The sequence below is a fragment of the Pogonomyrmex barbatus genome, unplaced genomic scaffold (genome assembly GCF_055798465.1).
Source record: "Pogonomyrmex barbatus isolate J1 unplaced genomic scaffold, ASM5579846v1 scaffold1, whole genome shotgun sequence".
In the NCBI taxonomy this organism is placed as follows: domain Eukaryota; kingdom Metazoa; phylum Arthropoda; class Insecta; order Hymenoptera; family Formicidae; genus Pogonomyrmex; species Pogonomyrmex barbatus.
In genome coordinates, this window is record NW_028297098.1 from 19,575,132 (window position 1) to 19,594,156 (window position 19,025).

The window sequence follows — 19,025 nt, forward strand, 5'->3', positions numbered from 1 at the left end:
CACGCGTAAGTCCCTTGAAATAATTCAAAGAAAATGTAGTTATTTCTTATTATTTGTACATTTTAGAATCTTTTTTTAAGATTGTGATTAATTATAGGTACTTGAATTTTACAAGAAAAAAGATTGATTCTGTGAATTAAAAAAATTTAAGAGAAGGGAGGGACGTATAAAAGAAAAGAAAGAAAGAAATGTATTTTGTGAAAATTAATTTTTCATTGTGCGTAACGTTAAAAGTATAATATAGTGTGTAAATGGATCATCAAAAAATAGATACATCGAGATACGGAGAGAGAAGAGTAAGCTTCTTTGGTGTGCAGGCTAGCAAAAAATATTAATCTCGAGTAGAATATGTAATGTTGCAAGCCACGTACTAACGGCGCGTATTAAAATAAACTATTACTACTACGCTTAAAAGATACACGGTATTGTGTTTCATCGGACAAGCAATGAATGTCGAGTACACATCACGTAATCAAGTTTTACGCGCGCGCATACATGCACTTTTGACGAGCATATTTCCAGGAACTTGCTGAATACTCGCATAAGCTCGACATTCCTTTATTGCGTAGTACAATAAATAAAATAGAGATTTTTTTATAACAAATAAACGGTATAATATATATATATATTTATAGCGTCAGTTCGGCTTAATAATCGGTCTGGCCCAACACACTGTACATGATCCTCTTGAAGCTGTTGCTCTGATGAATCTTCTCGCCTTCGTCGTCGAGCACGTTTATCTGAAAATTTAATTGTTCGCAGACGCTCTCCACGTATTCGTAAATTACAAAGGTGCATTACAAATGAGGGAATTTCAATTTGTGCCATGGACAAGACAAGTCTCTATCTCAAGAGGCAGCATGCGTGTTCGTAGCGGAATGAAAAAACGGAGCAGTCGGGAATATTAGCGTGATGAGAGCGGATTTGCCCTATGAATTCATTCCTCTACGCGAAAGCAGGTGAGCATTTTATTCAAAAGTATCTCAGAAAACGCACGTACAAGTTCCTGCGAAAATTTTAATAGTCGTTGATAAGATCCTTAACGAAAGGGAGGGGGAAGGGACGTCTATATGATCCACCCTTAACGAAACAGATGCCGTAGATTAGATTAGCGGCGTCTCCGAATGGCGATTAACATTAGTAATGATAATGTGTATTGGATATATATATATATATATATATATATATATATATATATATATTAATATGAATCGCTGTTAAACAATCGAAGAATTCGGCGCGAGAAATCCTATTTTTTTTTTTTTTTTTTTTTATAATTTAGGAAAGGAACTGTCGGAATTTCCGTGCGATTTTCCCAACGGTGGAGGATTATTATCGCGAGATACCTTGGCACGGTGCATCGGTAGACGAAAAAGAAAGAAGTACAAGAGAAGTGACGCCTCGTGCCAAGTCGCTTATATAATCCGGTGCCGTTTTATCGTCCGTCTGCGTTGGGTAACTTATAGTACCACGGCGCCGGGCCAGTGATCGATAAATCTTCCCGGTAAATAAATGGCGAACAGTGACTGAGTGACTCGGTAATAATAAATGTGAGTAATGTGAAGATCGATTATCGCATGCTTTTTTGGCGTGAGAAATCTTTTTTTTTTTTCAAGTCGAAAATTTGGAAGCTTCTCTGCGATATGCCTTCGGGACGATTTTCGCAGCGGAATGCGCGAGCCTCGTTTTCGTTCCTCGCGAATATAGTAATCTACGCAGCTGCGATGATGAAACATCTTGCACAGAATCCATGCGGCGACATGCGAGCGAGAGATGCATTCCCAAGACGCGTGTTTCCGAAGCCCGAACAAATTTTCTCTACCGTTTTCTGCCCTCGTGTCGTTACTTAAATCGATCGTGAAATCTGACCAAGCAAAATGTGAATACTTACATATGCGGGACTTTTCGGCGGAGTCTGGTACACCTGTACGACAGATATCGTATTGTTGAACATAATTTTTTAACACGTAAACTCAAGCGGGTTTAAAATAAGAATTTACTTCAAAGAATAAAGATAAGAGTTTACTAAATTGAAGCGAGAAAATCAGTACTCGGAGAGAAATTCAGGAATTGCTTTAAAGATATATATACCTTGTTCGATTTCTGCGGCGTGAAGACACCGGTACGAACTGGTTGTCTGACTTCCTGCACATGATCTCCGTATTCCTCCTCCTGCAGAGCTTTGTACGCCTCGCTTTTGCTGGGGTCGTATTTTATCGGTTTCTTCAGGCTGCACGTACCGCATATATATATATACACAGGGACGACTTTTAATTTTGCTTTCATTTTTTTCTCTCACGTGCGACTTTTATCTTTTTCTTTCTCTCTCTCTTTTTTTTTTTTTGTTTTCTATCTGGATCGGTTAGCAACGGCCGGGGGTTACAATATTTGCCAATTTGCACTTGCACATCTATTTAATTTACTTTAATCTGTTCGAGAGCGACTTTCAGACGCGTCCTCCAGCCGCGAATTCAATCGAGAAAGAGCGGTCATTCCTCATCGTGCAAACCCTGCGTGCATGCCCGATCAAGAAGAACGCGTTCGTCGGACACTTCGAAAAGTACGCCTCTTATCTTTGAAAAAAATATTCGTAAAAAAGTAAATTTTCAAAAGTAATTTTAAAATCGTAAAATCCGAGAAAAGGCTCACAGGTTTACAAAAAAATTTTCAAAAGGCTTTATTTATAACAAAATATGTTTAATTGTGATATCTCACAATTAAAATTCTATTTTAAATCTACAATGGTGTTATCAGTATGAAAAAGAAAGCTAAATAAATTAAATTATATATTAATAAATAAAAAATTTATTTTTATTTATAAGTTATATATATTTTTTATAAATATTATTATTAATTTATATTAATCAAGAATAATAATATTAATTAATATTTTTGTTTTAAATAACAAAAAAAATATAATTTTCAGGTCCTTTATCATTTTATTTTTATTTCAAATATTAAATCATCTGCAGCGCCTATCGTGTATAAATACGTGGCAAAAATAGATTCGCGTAACGGCGCAATTTTCGAAAGTCGTCTCGAATTATTCGTGCACGGCATCTACGATACAAGCATACGAGCACTTGTTAAAAAAACAAAGTTAGTAGATATTCTCACATATTCCCAACTACTATATTCATTATTGATTATTCATTACTTTATTACATGCAAAAATTTACTGCTGAAGAAAAGACTTCTTGCACGGACTCGCGAAAGCACAACAAAATTATAAATTTTGTCAAAGAATTCGTGTCTACTATTTTCACTATATAATATTAACGGCAAACTAACCCGAAATAATAATTGCATCGTTTCAAGGGATTCATATCCAATGATCACGTTCGCTGTGTTGAAATTCATTGACAATTAAATTTACCATTTAAATTAATCATCCATGTTTAAAATAATGATAACAATAAGATAGATGTTGACGTTTAAAATAAATAGAATTAATTAGAATTAATTACTTATTAAAGGATTTTTACATGTCGAATTATCGAATTGCAAATTTAATAAATATTCAAAATATTTCTATCTGATAATTATTTTTTTATAATTTTAAATATATTATTTAATAACATTTTCATTGAACTATGTGACAAATTGTTTAATAACATAGAAATAATTTATTTAATCATTCCGATAGAAGAATGCATAATTTACTATGAACGTGCCCTACGATCCGCATGAAAATTGGGAAATTCTGCCGTCGTAGATCCGACATACTAGAAGCATCGGAAAACGTCTCGAACGTCTTTCGAATTTTTAATTTGGTTTATTGAATTGCGGCCACACGTTCTTCGAGGAGGCGGCCTTAGCCTGCTCTTTCAAGATTCTCGCTTGCTTCTCAATTTCCTGTTTCTGTTTCAGGAAGGAAAAGTCTATGAAAATGCTGGAAAACAAACAAACCGCTACGTAAGTAATCAATCAGCAGGAGGATCCGAGAGCCGTACTGGAAAAAGAAAGAAGGAGCCGATGTCTCTTCTCATTTAACGATCGAAGACCGACGATCGTGTGCCAAATTCGATTTATTTTTCCAATTGGTAATTTTCTTTTCTCGAAACAGCCTTCGCATAGAAACGTCATATCTGCCGAAAAGGATAATTTTTCTTTCCCGTTCACGTTATGTTATTTTCTAAAAAAAAAAAATTCTTAGAAAATTATTTTTATGAGAATCACTAACACTTCGTTGTTTTATTAAAAGACACGCCTATTTAAAACGAGTGGATTAATAGAAATTAATGAAAACTTATTTTACTTGATTTTTTGCCCAGAAAAAATTCATATATCAATTCATTTCTTTGAATTCACTCATTTTCCATTGCAATTATTAAACGTGAAAATAATCTGTTAACATAAGAAATTAGATTTTCTTGCACGAGCAGTTTTTATTATACTATAGCAATTTATGAAAGTGTGAGTGGCATTCAGCGATGAAGCCAATTTTATATTAATCATATTATCCTGTGATTGTTGCAAGCATCACGGCATATTAGCGCTTCGTTATATACGTGTATGTGTTTAATTCAGCTTATGCGGTTAAAGGCTAGTTAAGAGAGAACTTAACAATCGCATAAATAATGATGGGTTACTTACGGTATGGCAGATGCTTGGCACTTGATAGTGTCGGCGATGTTCTGATCCGAATAGAGTCCGATCGGTGAGTTGAATTGCTTGTGGACAATCTAGAAAGACAGAATTTGACATTTATAATCGACGCATAGAATTAGATGTCTCTATATCGCACTCAAAAGAGCCTTCGTGGCTTGGAAACAAAACGATCAAAAATGACGGTTTTGTAAGCAGAAGCACAAAAGAGGTTTATCTCGAGGATGTTTCTTTTTTATTATTTCAATTTTAATTTATGAAAGGTGCACAGAGAAAGTTTGAAAAATAAATGAACTAATGTTGAATGTCGTATGTATATCTTGAACTTAATAAGCCATTCAGAGAAAACAATAAATATAACATAAATAGAACATTAAAAAGAAGTAACTGTATTATTCTAATGTTGCATAAGGAAAATAGATAAGAAAAATAAATTAAGAAGATATTTAATAATATTAATCATATCTAATAAATATGATAAGAGAGAGTACAAGAAAATAAATATAAAATAGATTCATTGAAAATATATTATTGATATAAAAAGTATGTCATGACATATTATGAATTTTATATCATAATCATTTCAAGAAATTGTTTATTTAAAAAGTAATTGTCACGAGCGAATAGAAAATCTATATAACTCCATACATTATAGTTATTTCGTTATTTCATTATTATTTAATAATGATATATAATAAAATGATATTAATAACAATAAATTTTTAATATTGAATATTTTTGTCTAATAATTTTATAATTATGGATACAGATTTTTTTTAGAATTGTCACATATTATTTGTCAATAATATTGCCAGAATTGTTTTATTTTCTCTGAATGCGCATTATTAATGTAAATGCGAATGTTTACTAAAGATGTTGTATATTGTTGTCGCAATCTATTCTTAAGTCGTATCATTTGCCATTGTGATATTACATTATGACAATATAACATTGTAAAAAATAAACATAACTTTAGCATGTTGGCACTGGATGGCACAAACAATTGACTAATGCCAAGTTTCTATTATGTCGGAAATTTACATTACATACAAACTTGACATTCACAATGTTTATATTATAGAACATTCCGCCATTACAAAATGATAGTCATAATATAACTTTGTGTAACTGCCATCACGGTTTCGTTATATCTCGTACTTTCACACTTTGTCTGAATTTTCATATTTTGAAAACATATTAGTAGCAATCAATAATCAAAGCAATACATTTGTCGGTAATAAATGTTATTCAAAATAAAAAAAAGTTGCTTTGGTAAGTTATATTTCATTTATATCACATCATGTGTAAATTAAATTGGATTTCATTATTAAAATAATTCAATCGAATTAACTTTAGTAATTTGATTATGTAGGAGTCGATGTGCAAGTTATGTCGATTCACATCGTGAATCGATATACATCGGTATTATTCCGGATTATCGAATTATAGACGAGTCCAGGACATTTTGCATTAATCCTGTAGTGATCACATTGTATGTATAACAGATTATTATTATTATTATTAGTTAGCAAAAAATCGTGATAGCGGGAATCTCGTCAAACGAAACTCAAGTTCCTTGCGGATATATCGGTCGTCCAGAAAGCGTAAGTGTCGTTTCTCGAAGCGGAAGCGGCTTATAAAAGTAAATAACGGAAATGATCCAAACCTTTGGAACTTCATTCGGTCCCACGACACGCTGAAGTACCGTTTCCGCCACCTGCTCAGACGACGTTCAATGAGATACAGTTCAAACAATGACACCGAACAAAACGTATCTCCAGTAAAATAAAAAAAAAAGAAGACTTATTTGTGTCTCACCGCAGTCGGGTGTACTCGAGGATTATTCTATATCGCCTTTACCTTTTGTTTCATAGCAACCTCGGGATGATGGGGCTCGTAATGATGGGGTGCCGCCCTGATCATCGGATTCGGGTGATGTCGTAAGTAGCATTCACCGAGAGGAGCATCCTTCTTGACCTTGGCACCAGGCAAGACCAGAGGAGTCGTGCGGTAGGGCTGGAAGGTAAGATCATAATTATAGATCATAATTATAGATGTGTCAGTCGAATATTTTTTTCACTGTTTTAATTATAATATTTACTGGATAATGTTATAAAATTAATATCTTCCTTCAAATCGAAATTTTTTTTTCTCCCAATTTTATTTAAAATTTTTACATCTCTATTTTAATACTTTGACCAGTCAGATTGGCCTAACATTATTAAATTCTTCTCCCCTCCTCCGACTTTAATATTATTTAACATCTACAAAAATTTTATTTAAAATCACAAAATTCCATTAAAGTTAATTGAAAACTCTTCTTTTAAAATAGGAAATTATTTGTTTACTGTTTATTTCAAATTCATTTAAAATAAATCTTTATCATAATCCTTTAGAAAATCTGTAAATCTTAAAATTATAGTCAAAAATAGGATTAAAATTTTAATTCGTTATAGTATAATTGATATTAACTATAATATGACAGTAACTATGCGCGTAATGGCAGTTAATAGGGCAAACAGAACAATATCCTGTCGAACAGGTGCCAATTAACTAACGAGATCTAAAATAAACCGCAATAGAGGCCATGGCGATCAAAAGGCAGCTCGTTAATCCCCTTGACGCATTTTACATCGCCATAATTCCGAGCAACGACGAGAATAAATCGATGATGATGATATTGCAGCCTAATTTGACAGTGATCTCATTTCATAATATTAACGAGGTGAAGTGCGAGTTAAAAAGGTAATGAGCTATAGAGCAAAGTTGATGTAGCATGTCAACTTGTCATTGTTTTATATCTCTTTAAGATACATTTAAGAGATTTTTTTTTTTAGAATAAGTAACAATCAAATAAGACTATCGAATAAGATCTTTCCCGTTGTAATGAATATTTTTTTTTTGTTTCAAATTTCTCTCTTTTAAACAATGAATGTTTCTCGCCTCAAATAATAACTCCATCATTTTATCTCTGTGATATAAATAATTTTTAGTTAACGGTGATATTTCTGGTCGATGTTCAGGACCGGAAGCGCCGGATTCGCCAGACGATGACAGACTACCTTCAAGATACAAAAATTCCGCTCAGCTGGCTCACAATGAGAAAATTACATAAAACGACGGTCACCCTCGTGGTATCACGAACGAATTTGGCTTGCCAAGTTACGAGTCGTTCTGTCACGTGCCATCGTTTTGCGCGACATTATGAAATTACGCGATTCTGCAGGTGCATCATACATCATCGATTCGCCACGCGAATATCCTATATTTACAGCTTGTATTGAAACACCCGTGAAAACAAGTGTGAGGCGAAATTTCGAGTGAATTCCCGTAATATTCCGTCGTCGGATATTCTCGCGAAATTGCAGAGAAAATTTGGTAACGCCAGGCATGATTATTGTGATTTTTAGAAAATAAATAAAATGTTTCGTGATATTTTCTCACAATAACCAATCTCTCATTTTACTTTTCTAGTAAAAGGAATTCAACCCCTTCGGAAGGGGTTGAATTTTTTATAAATCATATTAAAATTTTTTTATACATATTTGAGCATACTTATTATTTAATTTATTACTCTTCAAGGGATTGAATTATCTCACGTTCATTGTCGTTCATCAGCATTGGTTACAACGTGCACGCCGCAGTGTCTCACAATTTTAGACCCGCGGTCGCGGTCGCGACAAGTTTGCCCGTGAGTTTCGCGTTACTCGCTCGTGACATGAAATCGCACGATTATGATGATTCCATTATAAATGGGTCAGGAACATCCCATTATGTTGGAGGGTGAGCTACGAGTGACTCTCTCAAAATAGATGAAGGCCCCCGGCTGGCAAAAATAACGCGCACCCCGAGCTACGAAAATCGCCTTACTCTTTCTCACGTCTCATTTCTTTCCACCGGTAACTTTTTCATCAGGAAACGTTACCGTCGGTTTGTTCGTCGATGTGGAATGCCTCCCGTTGAAATATTTGACAAGGTTGCATGCTTACGAAGGGAGGATAGAACAGATCGTATGTAAGAAGCTATCCAAAGCTCAAAGGGCTCCCACTTCCGTTTTGTCGCGTTGACAAACATTTCGATGATTTGCATGAAACGCATTGTATTGAAAGTACTCGGAATACAAATCTTAATAAAATTAAATAATATTGAATATTGTCATCAGTCTTAAATTTCAAAAATGTGAAATTATTAATTATAAATGCGAGGAATTGCGCTATTTGATTCTTTAAATTTTGTTTCTTCAAATTTCAAAAGATGAAATGATTTGAAGGGTAAAAAGCTTTATGTACGTGAAATTTGGAAGGGAGGGATTTGCTCACCAAAAACGACAGGGTAAGAGGAATTATTTAGAAATCGAGCTCGATAGATTGATTTAATTCTCGTCGAAGTTTTTGTTTGCGCATCTATGATCTTCTTTTTTTAGAAGATTTGCGCGAACGTGCGCACGCGCGTCGTTTTGTAAAAGGTCTCTCGAACTAAATTCAGACGGAGCAAAACAGCTGTTTCACGAAGTGTTTATTGCTTGGCGTCGAGGTGAAACTTGAACTCTTTGAAACCTGATTGGAGCACGTTGGCAAGAGACACGTTAACGAACAGATGTCTCGACTTCATTAACGCACACTGGAAGATACAAAATTGCAATTAAAATAATAATTAAATTAATTGTATAACGAATAAAGTGTGATTTATTTTATTTCTGATACAAGAATTTTATAAGCTAATGCTGAAATTATTTGTAATGACATCGCTTTTTGCTTTTAAGAAAACATATGGTTAAAGAAAGAATAAATAAAATTAATTAATTAAAAGTAAATGTATGAATACATAGAGCTACTAATCCTAGACAGTTATATTTTTAAAATTTTCTGAAAAAATTATTTAAATGCTAATTAAAACCATATTCTAGACAAAAAAATAATTAAAATAATGTTTTGAAATATCTAAGAATTTGCTTTTTACTTGTCCGAAAATAATCATGTTTTCATCCAAGTGTTGCTTATGAAATGAAAATCCAAAAAGTTATCGTTAATTTCAGCACGTGTCGATTGGCTGTTAATTAAATGTTGCAAAGTCGTTTTACATTATAAAACAAAATATATGTCGAGTTTTCAGATAAAAAACGGATTCGAAAAATCACGAGCCGTGGGTGTGTCTATACGTGTTTGCGTGTTCGTGAGTAACCCAGATCCCGTTCACGAAAATAGAACGCGATACCGATGAACGGCATCCGCAACGGCGATGCCTATGTGCGTTTTATTGCATCGTGCGTTATTAATGTGCGTTGCACACCCGCACGAATCTGTCTTTCATCTCGGTAACACCGATCGACCCCGAAACCGCACTCTCTTTGAGATTTCCACGGACGGAATAGACGAAATTAACAAAATTCCCCCTAAATAGCGGAATTATTTTGCAACGACATTACATTTATACATTGTGTTAAGGTTGAACAAATCGAAATCTAGATCTGGCGATTTTTTTTGCTCGATCATACCGAAATCGATGCGTCGGTGGAGCTAAACTTGCGTAGTTATTGAATTTTGATATTTTTAGGGTCGCCAAGCGACGCTGTTAAGCTCGAGTTTTATGATTGTTATATCTTGTCGTGGACAAACCCACGTATAAAAATGCCAGATGCCAGATGAAAAACAATGAATTTTATAAAACAGGATAAGATTGCTCTAACAAGTGTAATTCAGCGTTCAAATAAAAAGGTATTTAGAAAATTTAATTTAAAGAGAATGTTCAAGTATTTATTTTTAGTATATATTTTTAGTATATATTTTTCCTTTATATATTATTTATTAAATTTTATATTAAATTTAATATTAGTATTCTTAATTTAACTATTTATATAAATATAAATAATGTTCCCAGATAATATATAAATCGTAATATAAATTCTGTAATATAAATTAGTATTTAATTGATTAGATATTTCGAGTGATTAGTTATTTATTTTAAAAAATCCTGAAAAGTATTACCCATTAAAAAAGCACGAGCACAATGTCAAGAATACGAGTAAAGTAAGAAATAGTAAAGTAAGAATAAGAATAAAGTTCCATCTTAAAATATAACATTATTCGCACTACTTTCAATCTAAAAATATTCATAGCAAAAACTTTTTAATAAAAATAAAAATATTTTTTAATAAAAGTCGGTGTATTTTTCAAATGTCATCAAGATAATTTTATGACAATGTAGCTTGTCGCTCGTGCGCGCACAATTTTGGCCGCGAGGAAAGTGCACGTTCAAGGGCAAAGAAGAGGCAAAAGCAGAGGGCCTCGAGCGCTTGCTCGATGGAGCTTTTCCATCCTTGGTAAATCTAAATAAAATTGATGAAATTTCTCGTCTCTTTCGTACCCAATAAGCGGCCGCTTCCTCCTCCTTCGGGTGATGCTCGATGTTATAACGATAGACGGTCGTGTAAGCGGGCATCTTCTCGTCCGTCGAGAGGCGTCCCGCGGAGAGAGCTTCTCTCGCAACCACCGACCTTATCTCACCCCTTTCTCGCGCGGCAATCCTTTCGCGGCTCCCGCAATCGTCCTCTCGCGTCGTCCCTCGCTCGCGACTCTCGCGGGATTATTCGCGGTTAAGCACTACTGGCTCGATGAGAGCGCGGGCGGCACTAACTCTGGCCTTTTCCACGGCGGCTCCTCTCACTCTCCCGGAGAGAGACCTCTCTCGAAACTCGCTTGCTCTCGTTTCCACGTAAAAGCTTTTGACACCGGAAGATCGTCACAGAATCGGACACCTTTTTCGTTAATCTCGGATGCGGCAATCGTAATCGAATTATCGTTTTTATTGAGGTAACCGGATAAGTCATCAGAATTGAAGTTAAGTTTAAACATAAACAGGATTTTTCCGAAAGATAAGTTTATAAAGATTTTTCAGATTTTTACGTATATTGAAAGAATATTTTTGACTGATTATCTTTTATTTAAGCCAATTAATAATTTTTTAAAATAATTAACATAGTTTTATTAATTTTCTTCTGATAATAATCTGTATAATTTATTGAAAGGAATCTTCTCTTTTTAAATAAAATTATTTTTATTGGCATTTTTATTTGTGTTCTCAGCTTTTAAAACTTTCTAGGTTGATTATTATCTTGTATATATAATAATTAAAAAAGAAGTTTTCTTTGACAATAGAATTCTTTGACAATTTTGCAATAAAATTCACGAGAGAGCCACGCGAAAGTGCAAATTTCAAGTATTACAATGTTCTCTGATCAAAGATATCTATTAGTAAATTTTTCAAACAAATATTTCAAAATTTTTCGAACTTAAGAGACGATTGATCTCTTGTGTATTATTAAAAAAAATTATTTTTAATTTGTTGTCTGATGTACGGCAGAGGGAAGTTTACTTCTTTTTCTTTTATACGCTTTTATACGCTCTCTTTCTTTTATACGCTACTGGAGACTATATAAAAAAAAGAAGAATTAAATCCGCTTGGAAAGTGTGGACGACGACGTCCTGAATCCGCGAGACGTATCGGTTCGGGACAGGCAGAGGTGGTTTCGATGCAAAAGCGATATTTATAGCGTGTGGCAACCGGTTCTACTAGTGGCGACGGACTTTCCGGCATCGTGGCGGGCCAACAAAAATATATTCACACTTCGGACTTCCCACGAATAAAGGCACCTCCGTGCCTTCGTTTCGTCGCTGGCCGCGACGATGCACGTTGCATCCTGGTTGCCGCGATATACGCGATGTCGCCGTAATAAACGCGATGACGCGTCTTCTCCCTCCGTGGTCTCGTCGCTACCGCCCTCGCAAAACGGATTAAATATTTCGTTAAACGACGGGAGACATCTGGACGCGTAATCTCGATATTGCAAATTGTTGCCCTTCGTCGTTAAAATCGCAGGTTTCGTATTTCTTTCTTTCTTTTTTTTTTTCCGGAAATGACAACAACTCAATTCTCTTCCTCTAGAGAGGAAGTTAATCGACTTAATCATGCGATCATTTGAACGCGGTGAACTTGAATTAACTTTGATCACAACTAACAAGATTTTTCCTCCTGATAAAATTTTCATACATTGCCTATTATTCATTCAGTTATCGATTATTGCAATAATGCACAACGGGCCAGAATTTTGTCGGTAAATAAGCCGTTTCGAAACGAGTGGGAGAGACGGATTAAACACGACAAATGTCCTGTCACACCACGCCCGAAGCGTGATCCGACAATGAGTTATTGGATTTCAAAATGCAGAAGGGTATTTCGGAATGAGCACGAGCTTGCCAGACACCACGATCAAATAGACTTGGGAACTTGGAATACAGACTGCCTTTTACTGCGATGATTCGTATCTCCGATAGCTTATACTTATTAAGATATTTTTTTAAATATAGTTCTCCGAATTTTGTTTTTCAAACGAGACTTCCATCTTAGAATGCATCAAACTACCTTTGCCTGTAAATCGAATGTTTAGAAAGGTGAAATTTTTTATTTTCTTCCTTAAATGATTCCTATATAACTAAATTTTCGTCTAATATCCTTATGTGTTTTTAAATAATTATTTAAAAAAAAGCTTTTAAAAGCAATATCTTAAAATTTAGAAAGAGATTTGGTCATTTGGTTAATTTATGCAACTGTTCGTTGATGCAACCATTCGTTGCAAAGAGAATCACTCAAGATCCTTGAAAAATGAATAAATAAAAGACGTTTGTAGCGCTAGTAATGGACAAGGAGTTATGATGGAATGGTCTCGGTTATGCATTTGTATCTATTTTTAGCTTTTGCTTGCATAATTTCGTATGAAACTGTCAATCATGATAGAACGCTGGCGCCTGCTGTCAATCTATAATCCTATGCAACACACATTTTTTTATCTTGAATTATTGATTTAGATTAAATAATACATTTTTACATAAATTTTAGAAAACAAAGTTTCCCTTATTTAAATATAATTATGTTTGAATCTTAAAATATCTTTAAGTAGGTCTTCTATATACTGTCTGCCTAATTCCTATTGCGCATTCGATTATATTAAGAACGAGTGATCTGAGAGATACTTGAATTTTTTTAACGACAGCCACACCGTTTTTACTACTGTAAACTATTTCAACCCGATAAAGAAATAAATATCGAAACGTCGAATCTTGATTTATACGATGAAACAAAGCTGGGTATTCTTTCGCGCGGATCAACGAACTCCAGCGTTTGTGTCGCCGACACGTGCTTGGAAATTCGATTTTCACTCTGTCTCAGAAACTAAATGCACTTCCGTTCCCAATTCCCCCGTATTGTTCCTAAGACCATTGTTCCATTAAAACATCCATGTATCCATTTTACTGTTGGATCCATAAATAAATAACGGAACGAAGCCGAAAGCTCTCAACATAAACATTTTAATCGGGATACAAAAAAAATGCTTTTTTTTTCCACAATACAATTAGCGATTAAGTTATTTTTGTGTTAATCTATATATATAGCAAAAGTAATTCTTTGTAAAATCAAATTCAGAATTGTGATGCTGGTTTCATTCCCTAGTTTAATTAGTTTAATAGTTTTAATTGATATCTTTTATTTGAATTTTTTTAAGACAAAAATAATTAAATAAATAAATGAAATAAATAAATAAATAAAGGTAAAGAAATTGTTGTATGAAATTGTGAAACCTGCGACAAGTGGACCCTTTCCTCGCGGATCTCGTCGCGATGTTCGTGCGGCAAGACTATTGTGCTGCGAAGAGTGTATTCCGGCGTTGGCGTTGACCTGTACTCCTCGACTGAGGGCGGCGGTACTGGGCTCTTTGGTAATTCCTGTGGACGTTCCTTCGGTTGCTTATACCTATGTGAAAAAAAATTGCACGAGATATTAATATAGCTCGACAGATCGTGCACGTGTGTCAGAAGCGGCAGAACACAAGCAGCTTCGTGGCGGTTCTTTGACGATCGTCTTTAAATATGAGGGAAAATGAACGAATACTACACATTCTGATGCTGAAATGCAATTAAATGTAATTCTCACAAGAAACAAATTATGATTATGTTAAAAATGAATAATTAACTGTGATTTTATAAAGAAAAAGAGAAAATTAGAGATACAAAATATGTAGAATATTAAAGTAAAGTATATTAATTGTAGAAAATTACAGAAGCTTTTTGTTTTATATTACAGAAAGATCAAAATTTCAAATTTTGATTTACACATTCGAGAATAACCGATTATTGATTAAAGACGATCGCTGGAATGCAAAAGTAAGTGATAAAGGTTTCAATGCAGCGGTCAGAGAAATGTCAGTCGTGCTTTGTACGAAGAAACTGATTAATCGAGGAAGCGAATTAATCAGCGGTGTGCGATATTGCGGCGGCAACAATGTGTTGCGACGGCATTGTCAATCGAAAACGTGTAGTGATAATAGAGATAGTATTTGCATTCTGACAGACTAGTGGCCGCAGCCCCGTTGCCAACGATCGGCCTGAAAATCGTGGGTGGTGATGGTGACGCGGTGAAGATAGTGTCGGTGGTTGTACGTGATGATGTTCTTGCGGCATTCGACGGCTCAGACCTTTCGACGACTAGCTTTATGGTTTCGGAGTTTTGGAGGAGATTCTGTGCGTCTACATGCCTCACGTCGCGTGCGTCGTAATCGTCGATTTTCTTGATCATGTCACCCCTCTGGAGCGCCTCGTTCTCCGACTGCAAGCAAAATATCAAATTCGGTCTTGTTAGCGACAATTGCTATTACATTAATTGTCAATTATCAAATGTTATTGTTCTCAGAAGATTAATTAATTAAAAAATGATCTAAACATTTCAAAAGTCGAAAATGATAAAGGGTAATTTGATTTTCAAATGTCTGTTTTTTGGAATTGTAGTTGTATTTGAGATATTCTGTAAACAATTTTTAAAAAGTTGATAATAAATTATATTAAAATTAAATGCACATAAAAACTAGATTATATTTTTATTTTTAATATTTAAAAAATTAAGAAAAATTAATATATTAAGAGAAACATGAAACAATTAAGAGAAACATGAAACTGAATACAAGAGAGATTACTCGTCTGTATAAATGAATTACGAAATATTGCGGAACGAAATGTACGCGCAAATTATAATAAATAATATTCAAAATATCTATCAGCCTTCTTGCATCAAATAAAAATGAATAAGATAAAATTAAAAAAAAATTTTTTTCAAGAAAAATTTTATGTTTTATGCGCTTATGACCGCGTAACGTACAAGACGCTGTCTCGTGTTTCGGCGGGCTCAGGGATGCAACGCATCGTATAATGTATCAATGTCAACAGGCGCTAGATCGAATCGTTGATTTGAGAATTCCTTGGCAGTCTTCTCTGCCGCAAATGTTCATGGAGATTGCGTTACGTTCTTCTCTATTGTTCCGCCAATACCAGCGTGAAATCGAAGCCAAGTAAGTGGACACCGTAACAAAATCTCCCTAACGAGAGAAGCAACTTGTTTCACCCGAATAAAAATGATATTGCCCGGAAATAACACGATTTATTATCAGATGTAAAGAAAAAAATTTTTATACTTTTTTTTCGAAAAGTCATCGGTTATTTGTATTATATGGCGCTTAAGCATAAATCTGATTTAGGATTTTGTATTATTAAAAAATATTCATAATCTTATGTATGCTTAAATTATAATATAAATTTAATATTAAATAATTTTTACATATGATTATCAATGACGATACTCAATATAAAATATAGCTAATTTGTTTTTATTTAAAACATTAAAAAAATTTATTATCTCTTTTCTTATGTATATCTTTTTCGACTTTTATTGTATTTTTATGGTTATTTATCGTCATCGTTCCTTCTTTTAGAGATGGCAATCTTAGATACAAGAAAAACACAGAACAAATTTGAATTCTACATCAAAACCCATTTTGAATCTCGCTAAAAGAATTCTAATTAATTCAATCCGAAAATTAACTAAAGATTCGAGAAGATATCAAGCGGGAATTAAGACGAGGAGAAGACTCACGCGAGTGACAACGATCGGTGTGCCCAGATCGGCGCCTCCGGCGATTCTTATGCCCCATGGTCTGCCGGTGCTGGATCTCTTGAGCTTCACGATCACCGTATGCCTCCTCGTCATGCTCTAGATTCGCACTAGTCAGCACCACCACCAATAACAACAACAGCACAACAACAAACAACCATCCAGTAATCAATCCACCTAATAATCTCACAAAAGCACCTATAATAATTAATCGCGAGATGCACTATGTGGGCAAAAAATGACGAGGAAGACAAAGATAGAAAAAGAATCCCAAGAGAGAAGGAGAACTAATTCTCACAGAAGAAGGGAAGATCTCGCGCGAATAGGCGCGAGCGATGGGTCTCCCGGATCTTGGTCGCTCTCTGCTTCACTACTGAGATAGCAGCTGCAGCTGTAGCACTTGCCGACTATATGCCGACTTTGACAGAGCCCTGAGCCGAAAGAGAGAGAGAGAGAGAGAGAGAGAGAGAGAGAGAGAGAGAAAGAGAGAAAGAGCAAGAAGGAAAGAAAGAGAGCGAGAGAGCTCTATTGCCTAATTCTAACAGAGACCACCGTCACTAGTCTGTTTCTTTCTTCGTTGTTCTGGCCCCATTTCGAGTTGGCGTATTGCATCAACATATTGTTCTGATGGTCCGATCTGCACTCGTTTCTCTGACATTTGTTGTATGCGTACGTGCGTGCGCGCGTAAATACATTACAGCTCTCGCCTTGAGGAAGAAATGGCGCACCACAAAGGATATCATGAGAGAGATGTCTGAAGATGCAGATACCAAGGACACGAATTCTGCGATTGAAAGACTTATTTTTTATTATCTGAATTTTTATATAATTTCAAAGAAAGACCTGTTCTGTTTCGTTGAACCCAAGAAAAAAAATAATAATTTTAAATAATTACATTTACTTCAACAGAGTGTACAGTTTGAAAAGAACGTTTTTAAATAAATTTCCTCAATTTAAAAAAATTTTTAAGATTTAATTTTATATGATTTCTTTTTAATAACTCTTTAGAATCAAATATATCTGAAACAGTTATTTTAAATAGGTTGATCCAATAAAAATGTGTTGTCAACAAGTAAACATTAAACATAAACATTTAAATTGACTAAAGTTTAAATTGACTAATGCATTAGTTTGTAATATTATTGGAATCTCTGAAAGCTGTCTTTTTAAAAAAAATATTAAAATTTAAATATTAAGAAACTGTAAGATTAAATGTAATTTCAATTCTCCGCAATATGACGCGAAATTACTTATAATAATTTGTAAAAATCATTTATGATAAAGAGAAAATAAGATATTATTGTAGTAAAAGGAATTTTATATGTATGGTATAATAAGCATGATGAATTTTAGAGATGAGAACGAAGAAGGCAGGACAAAAATAATTTTCGTGACAATCTCATGCACAACGCAATTTTATTGACTCGGTTCGAAACACGTTTCGACATATGTTTCATAAGCAATCTGTTGTAAGTGGGACAAACTTATATATGGTTTAGTATCCATAAAGAAAACTACGAGATGCACTTCATCACGTATCCTAACGGCAGCTTCTTCATTCGCGAATTTGATGTAGAGCTTTCGATGATGATATCATTACTTGTCACTCTGTTAACTTGTTTCAAAATCGGACAAAAATAAAGTGCAATTGATTTATAATTAATAAAAATATATTCTATTCATATTTTAAATTATTAAAATCGCTCTAATTTTATTGTCTCTCTAAAATCTCTAAATTTATTATCTCTCTGTATTGCTGCTGATTAAATTATTTAATTATGAGAAGTTAGATTAAACTATTTAATCATTGAGAAATTGTTAATTAGCTGTTCATTTTAACGTAGCTTTAATTAACATTTTCCGCAAAAAATAATTCCAGATTTCATCTGGAAATCTGCTATTGGAAATTGATGGTAAAGATGGATCCACACAAATGATTGAACTATAGATCATTGAAGGAGGGAGACCTACAGACTTGAAAAGGAACTTCTTCCGGGTCCTGTCTTCTTCATATCATACTTACGTAGGTCTCATAAAAGTGGCCTATGGAGAACTTGAGAGCCATTGCAGAAATTAGTCAAAAAATCCTTTCCCCTGTTTGTTCCTGGTGAGACACTCACGTTTCTTCCGCCGTGCGACGTTCACGAACGGCGAGAAACTTCTCCCCTATGCGGACCGATTCGATGCAATTAGTTTGGCTGCACTGTAATTAACGGAGACTAGAGAACCGAAGATGAGAGAAAGAAAGAAAGAAATAATGAAAGAGAGGAAGAAAGAGAACGCGTGTTTGTAAGACTTAAATTAGCAACCTATGGCGCGAAAGGTTAGTCAATCGCGGTCTCCGTTCTAGTGACTCACTTTACCTTAATTTATACAATCATTAATGCATATCGTCAATATGCGATATGTCCATTGGCAATCGACGA

The 19,025-nt window shown here is 34.3% G+C and overlaps 1 protein-coding gene and 2 long non-coding RNA genes across 12 annotated transcripts; 2 read left to right on the forward strand and 1 right to left on the reverse strand.

The window, feature by feature from the left end:
- Positions 1–193: 193 nt before the first annotated feature.
- Zasp66 (PDZ_signaling and DUF4749 domain-containing protein Zasp66) lies at positions 194–18,804 on the reverse strand. Of its 10 annotated transcripts, XM_089074007.1 has the most exons (10): positions 16,582–17,005; positions 15,008–15,264; positions 14,241–14,412; positions 6,469–6,624; positions 6,275–6,325; positions 4,597–4,685; positions 2,092–2,230; positions 1,892–1,924; positions 1,001–1,080; positions 543–740 (listed from the first exon to the last, which is right to left on the reverse strand). In XM_089074007.1, exons 1-9 carry the CDS (start codon positions 16,693–16,695, stop codon positions 1,018–1,020), a joined length of 1,074 nt encoding a protein of 357 aa, XP_088930133.1. In that variant the 5' UTR covers positions 16,696–17,005; the 3' UTR covers positions 543–740; positions 1,001–1,017. The 10 variants fall into 10 exon arrangements, with proteins under 10 accessions (XP_088930143.1, XP_088930126.1, XP_088930152.1 ...); XM_089074017.1 differs by lacking the exons at positions 1,001–1,080; positions 16,582–17,005 and adding an exon at positions 18,623–18,804 and having other exon boundaries at positions 194–740; XM_089074000.1 differs by lacking the exon at positions 1,001–1,080 and having other exon boundaries at positions 194–740; positions 16,582–17,002.
- LOC148938207 (uncharacterized) lies at positions 1,268–10,685 on the forward strand. The gene is made up of 3 exons (XR_016138667.1): positions 1,268–1,550; positions 3,871–6,631; positions 7,151–10,685. It is a non-coding gene; the product is annotated as an uncharacterized LOC148938207 (long non-coding RNA).
- LOC148938208 (uncharacterized) lies at positions 15,258–17,480 on the forward strand. The gene is made up of 2 exons (XR_016138657.1): positions 15,258–16,000; positions 16,421–17,480. It is a non-coding gene; the product is annotated as an uncharacterized LOC148938208 (long non-coding RNA).
- Positions 18,805–19,025: the final 221 nt, after the last annotated feature.